The 17,602-nt window shown below is 41.4% G+C and overlaps 1 protein-coding gene across 5 annotated transcripts in view; it reads right to left on the reverse strand.

Moving 5' to 3' along the window:
• The window catches only part of TGFBR3 (transforming growth factor beta receptor 3), a 260,627-nt gene that overhangs the window by 192,109 nt on the left and 50,916 nt on the right, over positions 1-17,602 (reverse strand). For all 5 annotated transcript variants that reach the window (XM_053247377.1, XM_053247378.1, XM_053247380.1 and 2 more), the window contains one exon: positions 8,680-8,834. In XM_053247377.1, coding sequence (XP_053103352.1) covers positions 8,680-8,740 — 61 coding nt within the window. In that variant the 5' untranslated portion in view covers positions 8,741-8,834. The remainder of the gene's footprint in view (positions 1-8,679; positions 8,835-17,602) is intronic.

Below are 17,602 nucleotides of genomic sequence, written 5' to 3' on the forward strand. Positions count from 1 at the left end.
GACATTACAAAGGAGCCTGGTTAGGTTCAGTGGGGAGCTGGAACTACTCCCTGAGGCCTGAGAGCTGACAGGACAGCCCAAAGGGGAAACAGGAAATAAATTACTGGACTTCCTTCCCCTGTTAATAGCATGCTGGCCTGCCAAAGCCCGATTCTCTATTCCCCACCACTACTGAAATAGCCGCCCCAATCTCATTGAACTTGCTCCCTGCTCCATCCTTAACAAGAGAGCCCAGACACATCCCTGGAGCAGCCTTGAACAAACCACACACACACACTCAAACCTAAAACTAAAACTGGAGGACCTTGAACATAACTTCCCCTCAGTCCCACACCACGCCTGCAGGCAGCTATACAAGTGAGCCTCTGGCTTACCTGAGTCCTTTTAGGCCAAACTCTCCATACCTCACCTCTCACGTGGACTCTGGAGCCCAGCTGGTGAAACTGGCCCTCACAGCTGCAGCTCATCAGGGCAATCAGGACAGTGACAAGCTGGCAGAAGAAATTCTAGCAGCATGTCTTCTCTGCTGGTCAAGGCCGAAGGGAGGAGGCAGGGCTGGCTCAGCAAATCTCCCGGCTCAGGCCAGGGAGATTCTGATGGGAAAAGAGTCCCTGGCCTTCAACTAGCCCCCTAGTCTTCCTCCAAATGAACAAGTATTTTACTGGGTAATAACATATCACACTAAATTATCTGCATCACTGTTTTGTTTATGGCATTTTTAAATCATCTTTCCAACTTTTGGAGGTGTTCGCAAGAATATATTAAAAACACAAAATTAGAAGTTAAAATAATCTAGATAATTTGATCAGATCAGTTATAGGTGTTTGGATTCAAAAGCTTTCGTCTTTCTTCTAGTTAGGATCGGACCCATGGGTTCCAAACTTGGCTCCCCAGAGGATGTTGGTCATCAGCTGTGGATGATGGGAGTTGTAGTTCAACAACCTTTTACATGATCCCCACCGCACGTTAAGGTCATCTGGGGAGGTCCGTCTCCAGTTACCACCGGTTCGTTGGGTTGCAACTCAGAGGCGGGCCTTCTCTGTAGCTGCTCCTGGGCTGTGGAATGCACTCCCAGCAGAAATTCATAATTCTTTACTGACCTTCAAGAGAGCCCTTAAAACCCATCTGTTCGGCCTGGCCTTTCAGGGTTTTTAATTACTTTTAATTGTTTTAATGTTAACCTGGTTTTCAGGGTTTTAATTGTTTTGATAGTTTAATTGTTTTTTAAGATGTTTTTAAACTGGTGTTTATATTTGTATTTCTGTTTTAATTGTTTTTAATGATTTCTGGTTTTAATTGTAAACCGCCCTGAGCCAGTTCGGAAGGGCAGTATAAAAATTGAATAAATAAATAAATTAATAAATAATAAAACCTCTGGGGATCCAGTCTGAGAAGGCTTGCTCTAACTGTTTATTGCCCTGCCTCTATAGAGGCAAAGTACAAGTCCACTGAAGATAACTTGGTATCTACATATTTCATAACCTTATATTATATATGTAAACTGGTATAATTTTTACAATGTTTCTGTGACTCAACTCAGCTTTCAACCCCTCCTTCATTCAACTATGAATTCCTAAGCTTAGGAGCTCCAACTTTTCAACACTTCAGGTGCCATCAAAGTTCAATGTAATGCCACTTTCCAAATTGTTTACAAGGTTGGAGAAAGTAAGCATCTTCCAGTCGAAAGAAAATTAGTGCACGTGCTACTCCTGTTTCCAGAAAGGAAAGACGGAAGTCCACACCTCTCTTCCTTCCCAGCAAAGTAGGATTCAGTATTATGGAGGAAATAATGAAATATAATTTGCAATTTTAATGAAATTAGAGAATACAAGGCAAGAAAACAAACCAAAATGAGCACAGATTTCCTTACGCTCTTCCAGTTCCCAAAATGCAGTTCACCATGCTGTTCAAAGGATTTCTGTTATCTTAGCTTCTAATTTATTTTGCTATTCGACTCTAGAAAGCCCATGAGGATTTTTCATTTAAAAAGATATAGCAACAAATGAACTGTTTATTGTTATTATTCCATTTCCATGTCAATCATCACCATGGCGTTGCATGACTCAGAACTCAGATACAACAGTACATCCTTATCAGGATGGAGTGACAAACGCGACCAAAAAAAAAATTACACAAGACAACCCACAAATAAAGCCAAATCATTACCATTCATTTCCACAGGAACCCTGCTACAACAGCTGTGATAATATCACACACAGGCACAGACACACATATCTATAAAACTTTAGTCACATGTTAGCAACATAGGAAGCTCCCTTATACTGAGTCAGACCACTGGTCCAGCTAGCTCAGTATTGTATACCCAGACTGGCAGCAGCATTTCCAAGGTTGCAGGCAGGAGTCTCTCTCAGCCCTATCTTGGAGATGCCAGGGAAGGAACTTGGGACCTTTTTCATGCAAGCATGCAGGTGCTCCTTCCATCTCCCATTCAAATAAAAACCAGGGTGGGGCCTGCTTAGCAAAGGGGACAATTTATGCTTGCTACCACAAGATCAGCTTTCCTCCCCCTGATGGAGTACAACACCACACTGATATTAAAACACAAACTATTAATATTCCATATTTACTACTATGTGAGAGCACAAAATTGGGCATACCCATCCCAGTCTGAGAAAGTGATACAATGCTGTCAGGAAATGTGGGGCTTGAACTAGGAATTGAATTGTTTGAAGCTAACTTAGTAAGTTTCTCATAACTTTGTGTACAGGAGAACCTCAATATTCGCAGTTCCGTTCCGGGCTGCAGCCACAGATATGGAAATCGTTAATATCGAGTCATTGGGGGCTATGGGATTGCAGGGTTTAGACTCCCCATCAACTGAAAATCAGCCAAAATGACTGAAAATCAGCCAATTTTCATGAAGGGGAGCTTCTTACCGTGCTCTGCTGCTCCCCCTGAGTCGTGCTGTGCCCCCAGATCAGCCCAAAATCATCATTTCCCCCTCTACTTTTTAACAAAGATGGGAGCCCTTTTGTGGCTCCATCAAATAAAATGGCAGCCAGAAGTGATCTCCGCTGTCATTTCCTGCCACCTCTGACCCACGGGCACACGAGGCTGGCATGTCCCCCCCCCACACACGCATATGCCAAGATCAGGTGTCTTTTTCCCAACCGTGGATACACAAATCCACGAATGAGGTCCACCTGTACTTGGTGTGTACTCCAAGACCCTCTTGAGGCACAGAAGGGGTGTGTAATATTGGGCTCTGTGGTTGGCAGGAAGTGTGAAGCCTTTTAATTGGCCAAATTGGGTGTTTTTAGGGAGATGACTAGCCACATCCTTCTCTGACTCTCTGAAGTAAACAACTCACAAGATAGTTTTAGAGAGGGCAAACATCCTCAATCTAGACAGCATCTGCAGAGGTGCTTACAGAACAAAGGGTTAGCAGAAGCAATTCTCATCTTCCCACCCTCCTTCCTGTAGTTGAAAGAGTCATTGATGAGGGTCAAGGGATTTGGGGCAATGGTGTGGGAGTTATGCATTTATAACATATGTATATACAGCCCCAAACTCACACCTCTGGGTGGTTTCCAATAAAATGCAAATTTAAAACGTTGAAAGAACTTAAAATTTAAACACAATGATAAATTCTATGTAAGTCTAATTAAAAGCCTGGATGAACAAATACATCTTAACAGCCTTTTAAAAAGCTGCCAGCCACAGGTGTCAGATATCACACTGGTGGTTGCAGGGGGAAGGGAAACACCCTAGAAACCGCTTCTCCCCCTGCCCACTGCAACCACCGGTCTTTGGGAGTAGCTTTCCTGGAAGTTCTGGAGGCTGCACAAAAGAGGGTGCTCACTCTTTATTGTGCTTGTGTCACTGTAGATGCTGCCCTCTGTATCCAAGAAAAATCTATCATTTTCCTTAACTGTATTTGCTTTTTATGCCACAAATATATTTGTGATGTGGAAACTTGCAGCTTTTGTTTTCCAAAATAATAAAACAGGGTCCTGTTGAGGTAAAATTAAATTATTCTTTGACATTACAGCAAGTAGAAAAGATCAATTGGGGGGGGGGGGAATCACCATATTACATTTTATCACAGCTTTAACAATTTTCCTTACAGTAATTACAGCTTGCTCAAAGAAGCTAGTACATGAAAGCCAGCAGGAAAACAGAGGCTAGGTTCAAATGTACTGTATGTGAAATTATGATTCCTTTACCTAATCCATACATTGTTTTAATGTCTGACTTTGAGTCTGCTCAAAAAAGATGGTTTGTTTGGGGTCTGACAAACCAGGATCTGAAACTATAGTTTGAGGCTGGTTTGCAAATCACAGACAGTGCTTTTGTTTTTTGTTATGTCTAAATTCATAGGCCATTTACAAATTACATATGGAGCCACTGCTCCACTTCAAGATGGCTGCTGCACCGTAGAGATGGGAGTGAATTTATGAAGCTGAGTCCTGAACAGATGGGAAACAAAAGTAGTCAAGTGGCTCTAAATCATGGTTTCCCTGTTGGAAGCATAGTATGGCTTCTTAACTATGGTTAGCACAAATAATAGTTTCACATGACATCTAAACTCAATCAGTGGTTCAGAGAGTGAACCTGGGCCTCAGCTGAGTCAGGGATTGTGGTGGGATACTGACTTCAGATAATTCCATGGGAAAGGGAGGTCAGGACCTTGGAAAGCTCCAAGCAGGTGACCAAGAAAGCTGGGCACAATGGGCATGAGATTGTTGCTCCAGAGGATATGTGGAGCTTAGTGCTAGTGTTTAGAGCTCCTACTCAGGTAGAATGGATTGGCCCAGCCACTTCCTTGGGGCAGACTCTGTTATTTATAGGGATTGGTGCCTGATTTTCAAAGCACTAGCTCTGGCAAGGCTGTGGGATCTCTACCTGGGTTGGCAGGTCTTCAAGTGACTACTTTTGAGTCAGAGGATGAAGGCAGGGCCATGTTCTCAAACTGTAGTAGGGGTTCTGTCTCTAGTTGCCCTGCTGTGGAAGATCCCAGGGTACAAAGTTGCCTGAGGTGTAGGTCATAGGATTTTTCCTGTATTGTATATACCTCATCACACAATTGCAGGGTCCCTAATCTGGGGTCATGACAGGAAAACTCTGGTTCAAATCCTGCCTTGGCCATGAATTTGTTTGGTGGCCTTAGCCAAGGCACTACCTCCTAAACGTAGCTCCACACATCTTTCTGAAATATGGGGGTAATAATATGACCTCATTTCAAGGCTGTAGTAAGGGATAATTGAGATAATGCATGTGGAGTGCTTTCTGAATACTCTAGCTATAGAAATACACAAAATAATTATTAATAAACAAAGACCTTCTTTGCATCCCATCACAGCACACCACTCTCACATTCAGATATGCTTAGCATATTTCTATATGTTTATCTGCAACAAAACAACAAAATAATGCCATTAAAAAATCTGTAACAAAATAAGGCCATTACAACATCCAAACATCACGCGGTATTAACGAATCAATGCTAGCACTGGCTGTTTGCCTTCATGAGAGTTGAAGCCTGGAGAAGGTCCCAGAAGATTTAAATGCATTCTTGAAAGAATAGTATTTTCCATGTAATAGATGAAAAGAAGCCAGCTTGTAATGTACTTTATTGTCCAGACATGTCTCTCCTGCGGCTGGTCATCTTTTCCATAATGAGGACATCCCAAATTTAAACAAGTTATCATCCACTGTCCAGTCTCCAGACTACATCATCTCAACTTGGCCAATCCTCTGATGACCAGTCATGGACTGCATACTTCATTGCCAGAACAAAAACCCAAGGCAGCCGTCACCATGAGACAAAAAGTATCCAAAGGCTTCAGAATCATTTTTAGAACGCTGTTGTTAGAAAACTCATACAAAGGTTGCTACAGAAATACACCTGAGCCAGCACGTTATTCAGATATTATGTTCATATAGAAATACACTTCCTATCCATACCCTGCATTTGAGGGCCTGTACCAAGGTTCACTTTTTAAATGCATGTGTAGTCATTAACATAAAAACAGACATCTGTACAGACATCTGTATGCAAGTACAACCTAATGTCTTGATTGGGCTAATGTATTTATAAAATGTCATCAGAAGAACCATCCTATAGAAAAATAATTTATTTGCTAATTCCAAGTACAAATGTTTAAAGGATAGTGGAGTCCTTTACATTTGCATGAATAGTCCAATTATGAATTCAGGCAGAGCAAGGCAGGGGAGGGAAGCTATCCAACAACTAACCATATACTTTTGGATGAAGTATACCAGCATATCCATCGGTTGTTGCTATCTAAAGACCCTGGCTATATTTGAGACCTGCCTTATGAATTTCAATAGCCTGGCAGCTATTGTCAAAAGAGTTTTAAAGTACAAGAAGAAAAAGCAGAATGCTGGTGCTGCTACTGGCACAATCCATCTTAAGTTAGGGCACAGCCCAGTTGTGTGCCTCAAAAGTTAAAGACCAGTGGCCCTAGAAGTGGCAGAGAGTGAGCCCCATTAAACTCAGTGGGACCCGTTTCTGAGTAAACATGCTTAGGTTCATGTCGCATGATTAGTACGATATCTCCTTCATGTGTCATGCTTATTTTATATTACTAATACATTGTCACATTTGTTATTTTGAACTTTTTTTGTTTTCCCCACCTATGCCATCTCAAAGACAGGGTGAACTAGTCTAAAGCACCACATGCTTCCTATTCTTTTTTTAAATCATCTTAAGAGGTCCTACTCCAGTGGCCACACCTAGGCAGATAGCAACTGAAGATGTGTCCTTTTATGCTATAGAATACACATTCCAGAGACATTCCTATAGCATCAATACCGTTGACTTTTAGGTGTCAGGAGAAGATAATTTTATTCCCCCATATTTTTAAGGAATTATGAGTTTTCCATCTCTTTTCAGGGAGTTCATAGTTTCCATAATCAATTTCATTGTATACTACTTTTCTGTGCTGCTCAAATAAAACTGCTCAAAGCAGGTAATAGCAAATGAATATAATAAATTTAGATAAACATGGATACATGTTACAATAAAATAGGCCATCCTTTAACAACTCATACAAAACGACAACTAAAAAATAAATCATTATAATAAATATACAAAACAATTTTAATAAACCCTCAAAACTCAATTCATCATTACTAAATCATAACCAAATTCCAAAGCTACTCAGTTAATAACACAACACTCCTCCCTTCCCCCTCTCCTCAAAACCACCACCACCAAAAACTACTTGTAGGGATGCGATACTATAGCTTTTATTACTTTATTATTTTTTTTAAAAAAATTAAAAAAATTATCATTTGATTGTTAGCCATCTTGTGAGCCTTTCAAGTTAAAAGGCAGAATAAAACATTAAAATAAATAAAAACTCTAATTAAGTCCTATGTGATTGACACTTGTTCAGTATGGGATCTCCAGATGAGGGCACAATTGTGGTTGAGCACATTTGGGGTTTTGTGATGCAATCAATTAATTATTCTCCACTCCACAGGATGGATAATTTTGTCAGGCACTTACTTAGTCCAAAGGTAGGAAGCTACTGCTGAGGCACATGAATTGAAAGCTGAGAGGCCAGAGGCAGACCGAATTGGGAGGCCAAGGTTGTCTTTCCCAGTCTTGAGCTGCCCAGACTAAGGGAAATCAATGGTTCTGTGAGACTTTATATTTCTCAGAAGCACCAGACTGACTATTCAGCATCACCCAAAGGCCAGGAGAATGATGTCAAATTCTGCACTGGTATGGCCTGTACTTCCTTCTACCAGCCTGGAGTGCTTCTGGTGCAGGGAGCTGGGTGTCACTGCCTGGTTCAAAGGACTCCTAGTCCAAGCAGCTAACATCTGCTTAGTTGACACTTTACCACAATACAGAGCTAAGAATACCTAAATCCATTATTTTGATGTGCTTAAGCATGCATGTGTGTGTGTTGGATTGGTTCTTAAAATATGAGCTCCAAGACCTCAGTGCACTTTTTTCACATATAAAAAGAGGTAATTCAAGTAATCAGTAAGGTTGTACATATGACTGTTGTTCGGGCAGGGAGGGCGGGTGAGGGCAGGGATGAACCCACCTTCCCCCCAGACAAGAAATAATTTTCTCTTCAGCGTGCCACTGCACGCCCATACAATTTGTGCTGCTCCGTGCAGCACAGATCTCTGGAGGCCCGGACTCATTTTCCTAGCCTCAAGGAATCCCACAATGCACCACGCAATGAGCTCTAGGCACCCGACTCTATGTATGCTCAGGCTGTGTACAGCCCAAGCATACACATGACCCTGGACCTGGGGTAAAGTGCACATGTGCCCTTTAACCCAGGTAAAAGCCTGGGTAAAAAACTCGGGCTACCGGGGAAGACAGCGCCAGGATCAACCTCGATACCAGCACTGCATATGAGTAGCCCTACCCTGGTAGGGATGCCCTAACCTGAGTAGAGCTCCTCATTTGCACAGCCTCAGTGCACACAAATTACAAATTACAATGTTGTAAGCAGCCAATATGATAGAAAGGTTCCCAGTGTTTTTTCCTTGTTATACAATTACATCAGGAAAAATTACATTTGTACATTATTTACTTGTAATTTAGTTGACATAAAAGTCAGCTGATTGAAATTTGTTACTGATAAAAGACTATAATTGGCAATTAATTCCAAATCCTCCCAACATGAATTACAATGAAATTCAGAGTAACATAATGCCACCTACCTGCAGATGTTAAACACCCAATCATCAAAGCAAACACTGGAATCATGCAACTTGAAGTCATTTTTACAACACTGGGATTTCGCACATCAAGTCCCTTTGTAAATCTTTACGCCAATGTACGTTCTTTGAAAAAATACTACTGTAGATGCTTTTACCTGCAAAGAGAAGCAAAAAGAATTCTTTTTGCAACATGTCTTACACAGTAGTGGGGGTTTTCAATGTAATACCAAACACATAGATATAACCAGAATTTCTTTTTCAAAGAAAACATCTCTATTGAAGAATAAACTAAGAGAGAGATATTTGTCATAGGTGTAATTTTCTCTAGCTCCTCGCTCTAATACAAAATCTGCCACTTGCCCTGCATCTAGTTTCAATGCAATACCTCAAATGTTTTCCATATTTATTAGGAATAGTAATGAAAGTTTGCTGAGGTCTGAAAATTGCCTCTGTAAAAAAAAGAAGTGTCTTATCTCTCTGCACTCCTTTTTAAAACACTGTGCAGAAGTCAGCATTCCAAACAGCCGCACAGTAATACTTGTAAAATTATTGTGGTAAATTGGACAAATCTAAGGAAAGTCCAAGAACAGATTGAATATTAAAATTTTAAAATGATTTTAAAATGCAAAATGTCACAGTATATACATAATTCCTTTGGGACACAAATATAAGGTTCCAGACATCTTCGTAGCAGTAAACTATGAACTGTGGAATTTAGAGCAATCTGAACTATATTTTCCCAACCTTGGTTATCCAGCATATCCATCTTTGGTTTAATGGGAATGGGACTTACTGCCATTCTAAACACACTCACTGGGGGAGTGTTAGGATTGCAGTCACAGCCTTGGATCCAGCAAATTACAAGTGGCATTTAGCTTGCAGAAGGGGGCTTTCCCACCTCCCACTACAGCTCTGTGCATCTCCCAAAAACCTGATCCTAAAAGCTAGGGGACCCTCCAGAAAAGCATGAGATGTGCTTCAGGGTGCTGTAGTGGGAAGGAAGAACATACATCAAGGAAGGATCACCTATAGCACAAGCAAAAATACCTTCCACTCACACCATCAATCTACTGGATCCAAGCCACAGTAGTAACAACTGTGGAGTCCTGAAAATCTCTTATTAATTTTTAAGAAAGCACATTTCTAGGATTCACTGCTATGACATAATGATCAATTATTTCACATGTTTATCCTGTTCTCTCTCCAAAGAGTTCAAGGCAGCACACATGTTCATCCCACCGATATTATCCTCACAACCACCCTGTCAGCTAGGTTTGGCTAAGAGACAGCGACTGGCCCAAAGCCATCCATGGCTGTGGGGATCTGAACCTCTCTCCCTCTGGTTCTACCCGGACACTCTGCCCTCTATTGCGTACTGGATCTGCCCACTGGTGGGCAGTCTCTGCTAAAAATTTAGCACAAATGACTTCAAGCAAACTTTGAGCAAAGTCCTTCTATAGAAAGCAAACCCACATGATGTCTTAGCTGTAAATATCTTCAACCAATCCACACCAAGAAACTGCCTGCTGTCTGTCGTGGGAGATGGTGCCCCAAAATCCTGTGGGGCATGAAGACCATACCAGCCCACTGGCCCTTCTTAGGAGTCCTATATTATACATATATTCCCAAACGCTTTTTGGTGCATGCCTTAAACATCCTCATTACACACCAAGCGGGGGACATCAGTGGCAAGTTTAAGTGGATTTTGTAATGGAGAGAAGGGAATTCTGCCAGCCTAAGTGAAGAGCTGGGAAGAAAAGGGTAAAAAACAGGAAAATGGGAAAACTACCTCCAAGTGCACCAGGTTACGGCAGATATTCCCAGCAGGGGTTATTAGTACCCCTAGGGTACTTGAAGGGCTCCCAGGGGGTACTCAGCTCTTCGGGCTCCTCCTGCTGCAGTCATGTTTGTTTGTTTGTTTGTTTTAATTCCTACATTTATATTCCGTTTTTTTCTTCAAGGAGCCCAGAGTGATGTACATGGCTCTGTTTATCCTCACATCAACCTGTGAGGTGATGTGTCTGCTGCTGCAGGAAGGGAAGGAAGAGGGTGAGAATCCTCCTCTTCTGCTCCTGATTGGCTGAAGTTCACACTGACTACACACTGAAGTTCAGCATACCCCTCCCCTCAGCCTGACTGATAGGCTTCAGAAAATTAGCACTGAGCTCTCCCACTGAAATTAATAGGAGTACTCCTAAGTAACATAATCTGGAGGATGGAAGCCAGGGACTGGAATCGTGAGTGTGAGTGAATGAGTGTGACTAAAATGTGTCACACTAAAAATCTCTATGGGTACCTAAACTTAAGGCTTGAGACAGAAGCGGTACATTTGTTTAAAAACAGGACGGGGAATCCTGCTCCATTGGAAACAGCATGCTGGACCAGATGATATTGGTCTGAACCAGCAGGGCAATATTTTATGTTTAAAAGTATCTCTCTCTCTCTCTCTCTCTCCCTCTCTCCCTCTCTCTCTCTCTCTCTCTCACACACACACCCCCTAAAACCTCCCTTCACGTGCAAAGCTTACAAGCCAGGAAGAAGAGGAACCTTTAAGCAAGCCTCCTCCCTGACGTGTTAGCTGACTATTCCAGATCCTCCCTCTCTTTCCTACACACTCAAACACAAATTAAAACCATCATTCTGCACGTATGCCGTAGAAGAACACTTTGCTGTTGATTTTGGAATGAAATAATGTGTTCTTTACAATCCATTCCAATGCGTAACCACAGATTTACTGGAAGTGCATCTATGAGTTTCCAAAAGTAAAACATGTGAGCTACATATGGCCAGCTATTTTCTTTGCAAAAGCAAAATTCTCTTCCATGTTAGAAGTGATCCTATTCAGAAAATGAGTCACAAATCCAGTAAATACATGAACAAAAAAATCCAAAACACGCCATATTTGAAAATGTTATCATAAACGTATGTCAAATGTCCAGTCTGAGAAACCATTATAGAGTGCATATCAAATAAGTGCAAATAGCGTTTTGAAAAGAAAAACATCCCTTTTCCATCTGAAAGAGTCACTAGGCAATTAATTCATTAAGAAGAGTTTGGGATTTAAGTACTACAGCAGGGTTTGTTAACCCTGGGCCCCCAGATGTTGTTGGACTACAACTCCCAGTATCCCCAGACATGGCCTCTGTGGCTGGGGATTCTGGGAGTTGTAGTCCAGCAACATCTGGGGGCCCAAGATTAAGAAACCCTGTACTACAGCATGGAAGACTATCTTAGGTCAAACATTAGGGCTCAAGCCACAAACTCAAGGCTCTCATTCTTGGAGACAAGCAATGAGGAGTCTTACTGAAATCTACAAGCTCCACCCACTTGATTTGTTCCCAGTGTTGAGCCAAATCATTCCCCTCCCATAGCCTTCTAAAAAAAACCAGTAGCTAAAGGGACCTGCAGAAAAGCTAGAGGGCAGGTCCCTTTGGCCCCTCCCCCTGTAATTTGAGCACTGCACGAACAGCAGCACTACATTGATGCTCCCCTGATACCAGCATCTGACCTTGAGCAAGCTCCAGGAATATCTAGCTTCTGAGACATCACAGGGCCCAGAAGCCCTGCACCATCTGCTGAAGCAATTGTCGCTGGCCAGAGCACCATTCAACCAGCAACATCCCATACTTGCCGCTTCTGAACAAGAGGTGGTGCGACTGCTCTGACTAGTTTCTACAGCCTCAAGCTGGGTCGTGCCATGTCCTGGATCCCTGGTATGCAGTAGAACCTTATAAGGTTTCCTTGCCTACACGGGGGTGAGGGGTGGAATAATTTTATTTTATTTATTTATTTATTTATCAAATTTATATACCGCCCAAACTTTGAGGGGGAGTTAAGGATCCAGCAGCTCGTGGATCATACACTTACTGATATCATACTAACAAGAGTTTGCACAATTAAAATTAGTAGATTTTTAAATAAAAAGTAATCCAGTGTTAATAAACTATGTCCATGCTGTCTAGGGTGCTGTTTAGAAACACAGAAGTCTAACATTTACCAAGCTATTCAACAGAATGGAAGTCCACCCTTCTCATGTAGAATCAACTGCATATATGCAGGGCCAGCACTGGGTTGCCCAAGTCTTGATTCCAGAACCTGCCCCCACACCCCACAACAATAGTTCCACCCTCTCAAGCAGATGAAGATGAGGGTCAATCCCCCTCATCCCCCACAGAACTGTCAAAAGGGGAGGTCTTTTGTGGAAGCTCCAAGCCCCATCCACTAGCCAACAGCTGTCATTTTTATTGCAGGGGCCTGGAAGAAAGCTCATTGGCTGGTGAGGGCCAGACAAGGAAGAGCTGCATCACAAGTGGCATACAGAGATAAGAAAATATAGAGTAGGCTCTTACATGGGCATGGGTCATAGGAACATACAGTGGTCTATAATTTGTAGAGGCCAAACATCTAATACCACCTGCCCTGTGAGAAGAATACTGTCCCCTCCCCGACTCCAAAGGCCATCTAACAACTACCCTTTAAGGAGGGAGACAGTCAAAGATATCAGAGGCTTCAGATTGACAGGTTTCATTATTCTCATGTTTAAAGTAGAAGGTTAATATATCGAGACTTGGTTTACTTTTTAAAAATTATTATTATTATTCCCTGCCCTACCAGTATAGCTTTCAAAGTGGCTAACAAACCATAAAAACAATCCGGTAAAACCAAAAAATCAACAGTGAGATCAGTGAAAAGTTGAAATAAACAACACATACAGACATCACCTATGTGTGCAATGATCCCATGCAAGAATGTACTCTTGGGGATAGTTTGGACAATAGCTCCCTGGCCCACACAATTAGAAGGAGAACACTCAGAGAATGTGCCTATCAGGGCATCTTCTATGGATATCCTGACACTCTCCTGGTGTGTTCCTTTAGCATGTTGGAGGACAAGCAGAGCTGCCATTTGGATGAATGGAGGGGGCTCCACGCAAAGGGACACACCAGGAAGGCTTTGGCACTCAGCACCTGTGGGCCAAGGAGCCCACTGTCCACCTAACCACTCTGTAATATATTTGCAGCTCTAAAGTTGCCCCAACTTAGCTTCCACAGGTTCAATGGGCAAATGTACTTTAAGAACTTTATCCGCACACATTAAAGAAAGGAAATACCATTTTGGAAGAGTGCTTTAGAAAAGGAGTAAGTGACACTGAACTAATGAGAAAGGCCTGCAATAACCAGTTTGTAAAATTAGGCTGTGTAAAGGTAAGTGTGTGCCGTTGAGTCAATTTCAACTCCTGGAGCCCACAGAGCCCTGTGGCTTTCTTTGGTAGAATATAGGAGAGGTTTACCATTGCCTCCGCTTTCCCCCTCTAACACCACATGTATCCGGCTCTGAATCCAGTGCTGGTTTTGGGTTCACCAAGCTTTGCCAGGTTTTTGACATTAAAAAATAAAATAAAGAGCAGGCATCTGGCACTTTAATTTGGTTAAATGTTTCACTGGAGGCTTTTTTTCCTGGTCCTGTTTGACTGGTTGGCAAGTGGCTTAATCATTATCTTAATTATGATTGGAGATTTTTCGGGCTTTGGTTTTTAGTTGCTGTTTGCAGTTGTCTTCCTCTTCCTCATTTTAATTAATTGCTGCAATTTCCTGTATTATTGTTGTTCCTTTTATTGAAAGCTGGTATGTGTGTCACCCAATCATGAGAGAAATGGAGTGTGCATTTTTATAACATAAAAGGAACATTTTAAAAATTTGAAACATTGCTTGGCTTTGTAACTGCCACAAGGGCCAACCAATCACACTTTACACAGCTATCAGGGTAGGATGAAGGTGGCTTTGTGACTGTCACAAGGCCACCCAATCATTATTCAACTCAAGTATGTAGTACACTGCTCTGGGCTCCTTGGAGGAAGAGCGGGATATAAATGTAAAATAATAATAATAATAATAATAATAATAATAGAATAATAACTTGAAGAAAGAAACAACTTGAAGAAAGAAACAGAGGGTTTAATACTGGCTGCACAAGAACAGGCACTAAGAACAAATGCAATAAGAGAAAAAGTCAAAAAATCCACCACAAACAGCAAGCTACAGGTAGCTTGTATTTTTTGCAGATGTTCCAGTGTATCATCCCTGCTACTTTGTCATGCCTTTGTTTGTAGTCAGTCTGTGTAATCTTTTTACGACAGCTGATTAGGTGGTCCACGGTTTCATCTTCTTCTTTACAAAGCTGTAAAGAAGAAGATGAAACCGTGGACCACCTAATCAGCTGTTGTAAAAAGATTACACAGACTGACTACAAACAAAGGCATGACAAAGTAGCAGGGATGATACACTGGAACATCTGCAAAAAATACAAGCTACCTGTAGCCAAACATTGGTGGGACCATAAAATTGAAAAAGTTGAAGAAAATGAAGATGTAAAAATATTATGGGACTTCCGACTACAAACAGACAAACATCTGCCACACAATACACCAGATATCACTGTAGTCGAGAAGAAAGAAAAACAAGTCAAAATAATCGACATAGCAATACTAGGGGATAGCAGAATAGAAGAAAAAGAAATAGAAAAAATCACCAAATACAAAGATCTACAAATTGAAATGGAAAGGCTGTGGTAGAAAAAGACCAAAATAATCCCAGTGGTAATTGGCGCCCTGGGTGCAGTTCCAGAAGACCTTGAAGAGCACCTCAACACCATAGGGGCCACAGAAATCACCATCAGCCAATTACACAAAAAGCAGCTTTACTGGGAACAGCCTATATTCTGCGATGATATCTATAACAATTGACAATAAAATTCTGGCATCCCAGGTCCTTGGGAAGGACTCAATGTCTGGATAAAACAAACCAGTCAATAACACCTGTCTGACTGTGTAAACAAGAAATGCACATTTGGTTTCTGTGGGAGACAGGAAGAACCAGTTGCTTATACCTTTACAAGAGTCTAGAGCAGTTACTCCATGACTGATTGATTACGTGTCGTCAAGTTGGTGTTGACTCTTAGTGACCACATAGGTTCTCTCCAGGATGATCTGTCTTCAGCTTGGCCTTTAAGGTCTCTTCATTGCTGTCGTAATCGAGTCCATCCATGTTGCTGCTGGTCATCCTCTTCTTCTCTTTCCTTCAACTTTTCCCAGCATTATGGACTTCTCAAGGGAGCTGGGTTTTCACTAAATGTGTCCGAAGTATGATAGTTTGAGCCTGATCATTTGTGCCTCGAGTGAAAATTCTGGATTGATTTGTTCTGTGATCCATATGTTTTCCTGTCCATGGTATCATCAAAAGTATTCTCCAGCACCAAAGTTCAAAAGCGTCAATACTTTTTCGATCTTGCTTCTTCAAAGTCCAGCTTTCGCATCCATAAAGTGACACAGGAAAAACCACTATCCAAACAATTCTAATCTTTGTAGGTAAAGACACATCACGGCATCTAAATATCCTTTTCCAAGGCCTTCATTGCAACCTTACCAAGTGCTAGTCTGAGGCATATTTTTTGACTGAGGAATGCTTTACTGTTGTTGGTCAATCCTAAAAAGCAGAAGCTATCCAACACTTCAGTATCTTCATTATCAATTCTGAGGCTGGTTGCTGTACCCATTGTCATTAGTTTAGTCTTCGTTACATTTAGTTGTAGTCCCATTTTTTTCACTGTGCTCCTTGACATTCATTTCTAGAGCTTGCAGATCATTCACATTCTCAGCTATCAGAGTGGTGTCATCAATGTAGTGCAGGTTATTGATGTTTCTTCCTCCAACTTTAAAACCACACTTACCTTCTTCCAATTCAGGTTCTCTCAGTATATGTTCAGCATATAAGTTGAATAAATAAGGACACAGCCTTGTCTCACTCCTTTGCCGATCTGGAACCAGTCTGTTTCACCATGTTCTGTCTGGACTGTGGCTTCCTGTCCTGTGTATAGGTTTCTCATGAGAACAATTAGATGTTCTGGGATGCCCATTTTCCTAAAGATATTCCACAATTTGACATGGTCAATGCAACTGATTGCTTTTCTGTGGTCAATAAAGTACATATTGACTTCTTTGGGGCATTCTTTGGCTTTCTCAATTATCCAGCGTGCATCAGCAATGATGTCTCTTGTTCCTTGGCCTTTTCTGAAACCAGCTTGAACATCTGGCATTACCCTTTCTATGTAGGGCTCTAATCTGCATTGAATGATCCTGAGCATTATTTTGCTAGCATGTTAAAATTAGGATATTGTATGACGGTTTGCGCAATCTGTTAAGTCTCCTTTCTTTGGTATGGGTATGTAGACTGACCTCTTCCAATCTGTTGGCCACTATGTAGTTCTCCAGATTTGCTGTCATAGTTTGGTTAGAGTCTTGACTGATTCTTCTGCTGCCTGCCATATTTCTGTAGCTATTCCATCAATTCTTGTAGTCTTCCGACTTGGTAATGACCAGAGTGCTGATCTAACTTCATCTTCCCGTACTAGAGGTTCTTGCAAGTAGGGAATATCTTCTAGAGTATCTTGGATGTTGACATCCCTGCTGTACATTATGTGCCATCATCAAAGTGAATTAGCTGCTTCAGCCCATCAGGAAAGTCTAAACCTCCGCCAATTTAATTAACTAGACTGAAAATCAGATGAACAGTGAATAAAACTATCATTAGGAGCAATTAGTGATTATTTAAACATGGTGCTGCCAAGCAGTTTGTAAATAAAACTAGCAACCCTTGTAGGTTGGGGCAGGGGGAGAAAGTATATACTTCTAAACATTTAGAAGAGTCCTTTTATGTTCACTAAAAAAAATTGCAAGTGCAAAAAGAGAAATTTCCTTACAATTATGAATTATGATTCCATGTGGTTTCTTCCATGTCACATGGAAGAAACCACATGGAATCATAATTCATAATTGTAAGGAAATTTACTTTGAGTTGCTTGCATAGAAATAGGAGCAGCTTAGTAAAAGCTAATCATGCTGGATGAGAAAGCTGAGTTACATGCTTGG

The sequence above is a fragment of the Hemicordylus capensis genome, chromosome 4 (assembly GCF_027244095.1).
Source record: "Hemicordylus capensis ecotype Gifberg chromosome 4, rHemCap1.1.pri, whole genome shotgun sequence".
NCBI lineage: Eukaryota > Metazoa > Chordata > Lepidosauria > Squamata > Cordylidae > Hemicordylus > Hemicordylus capensis.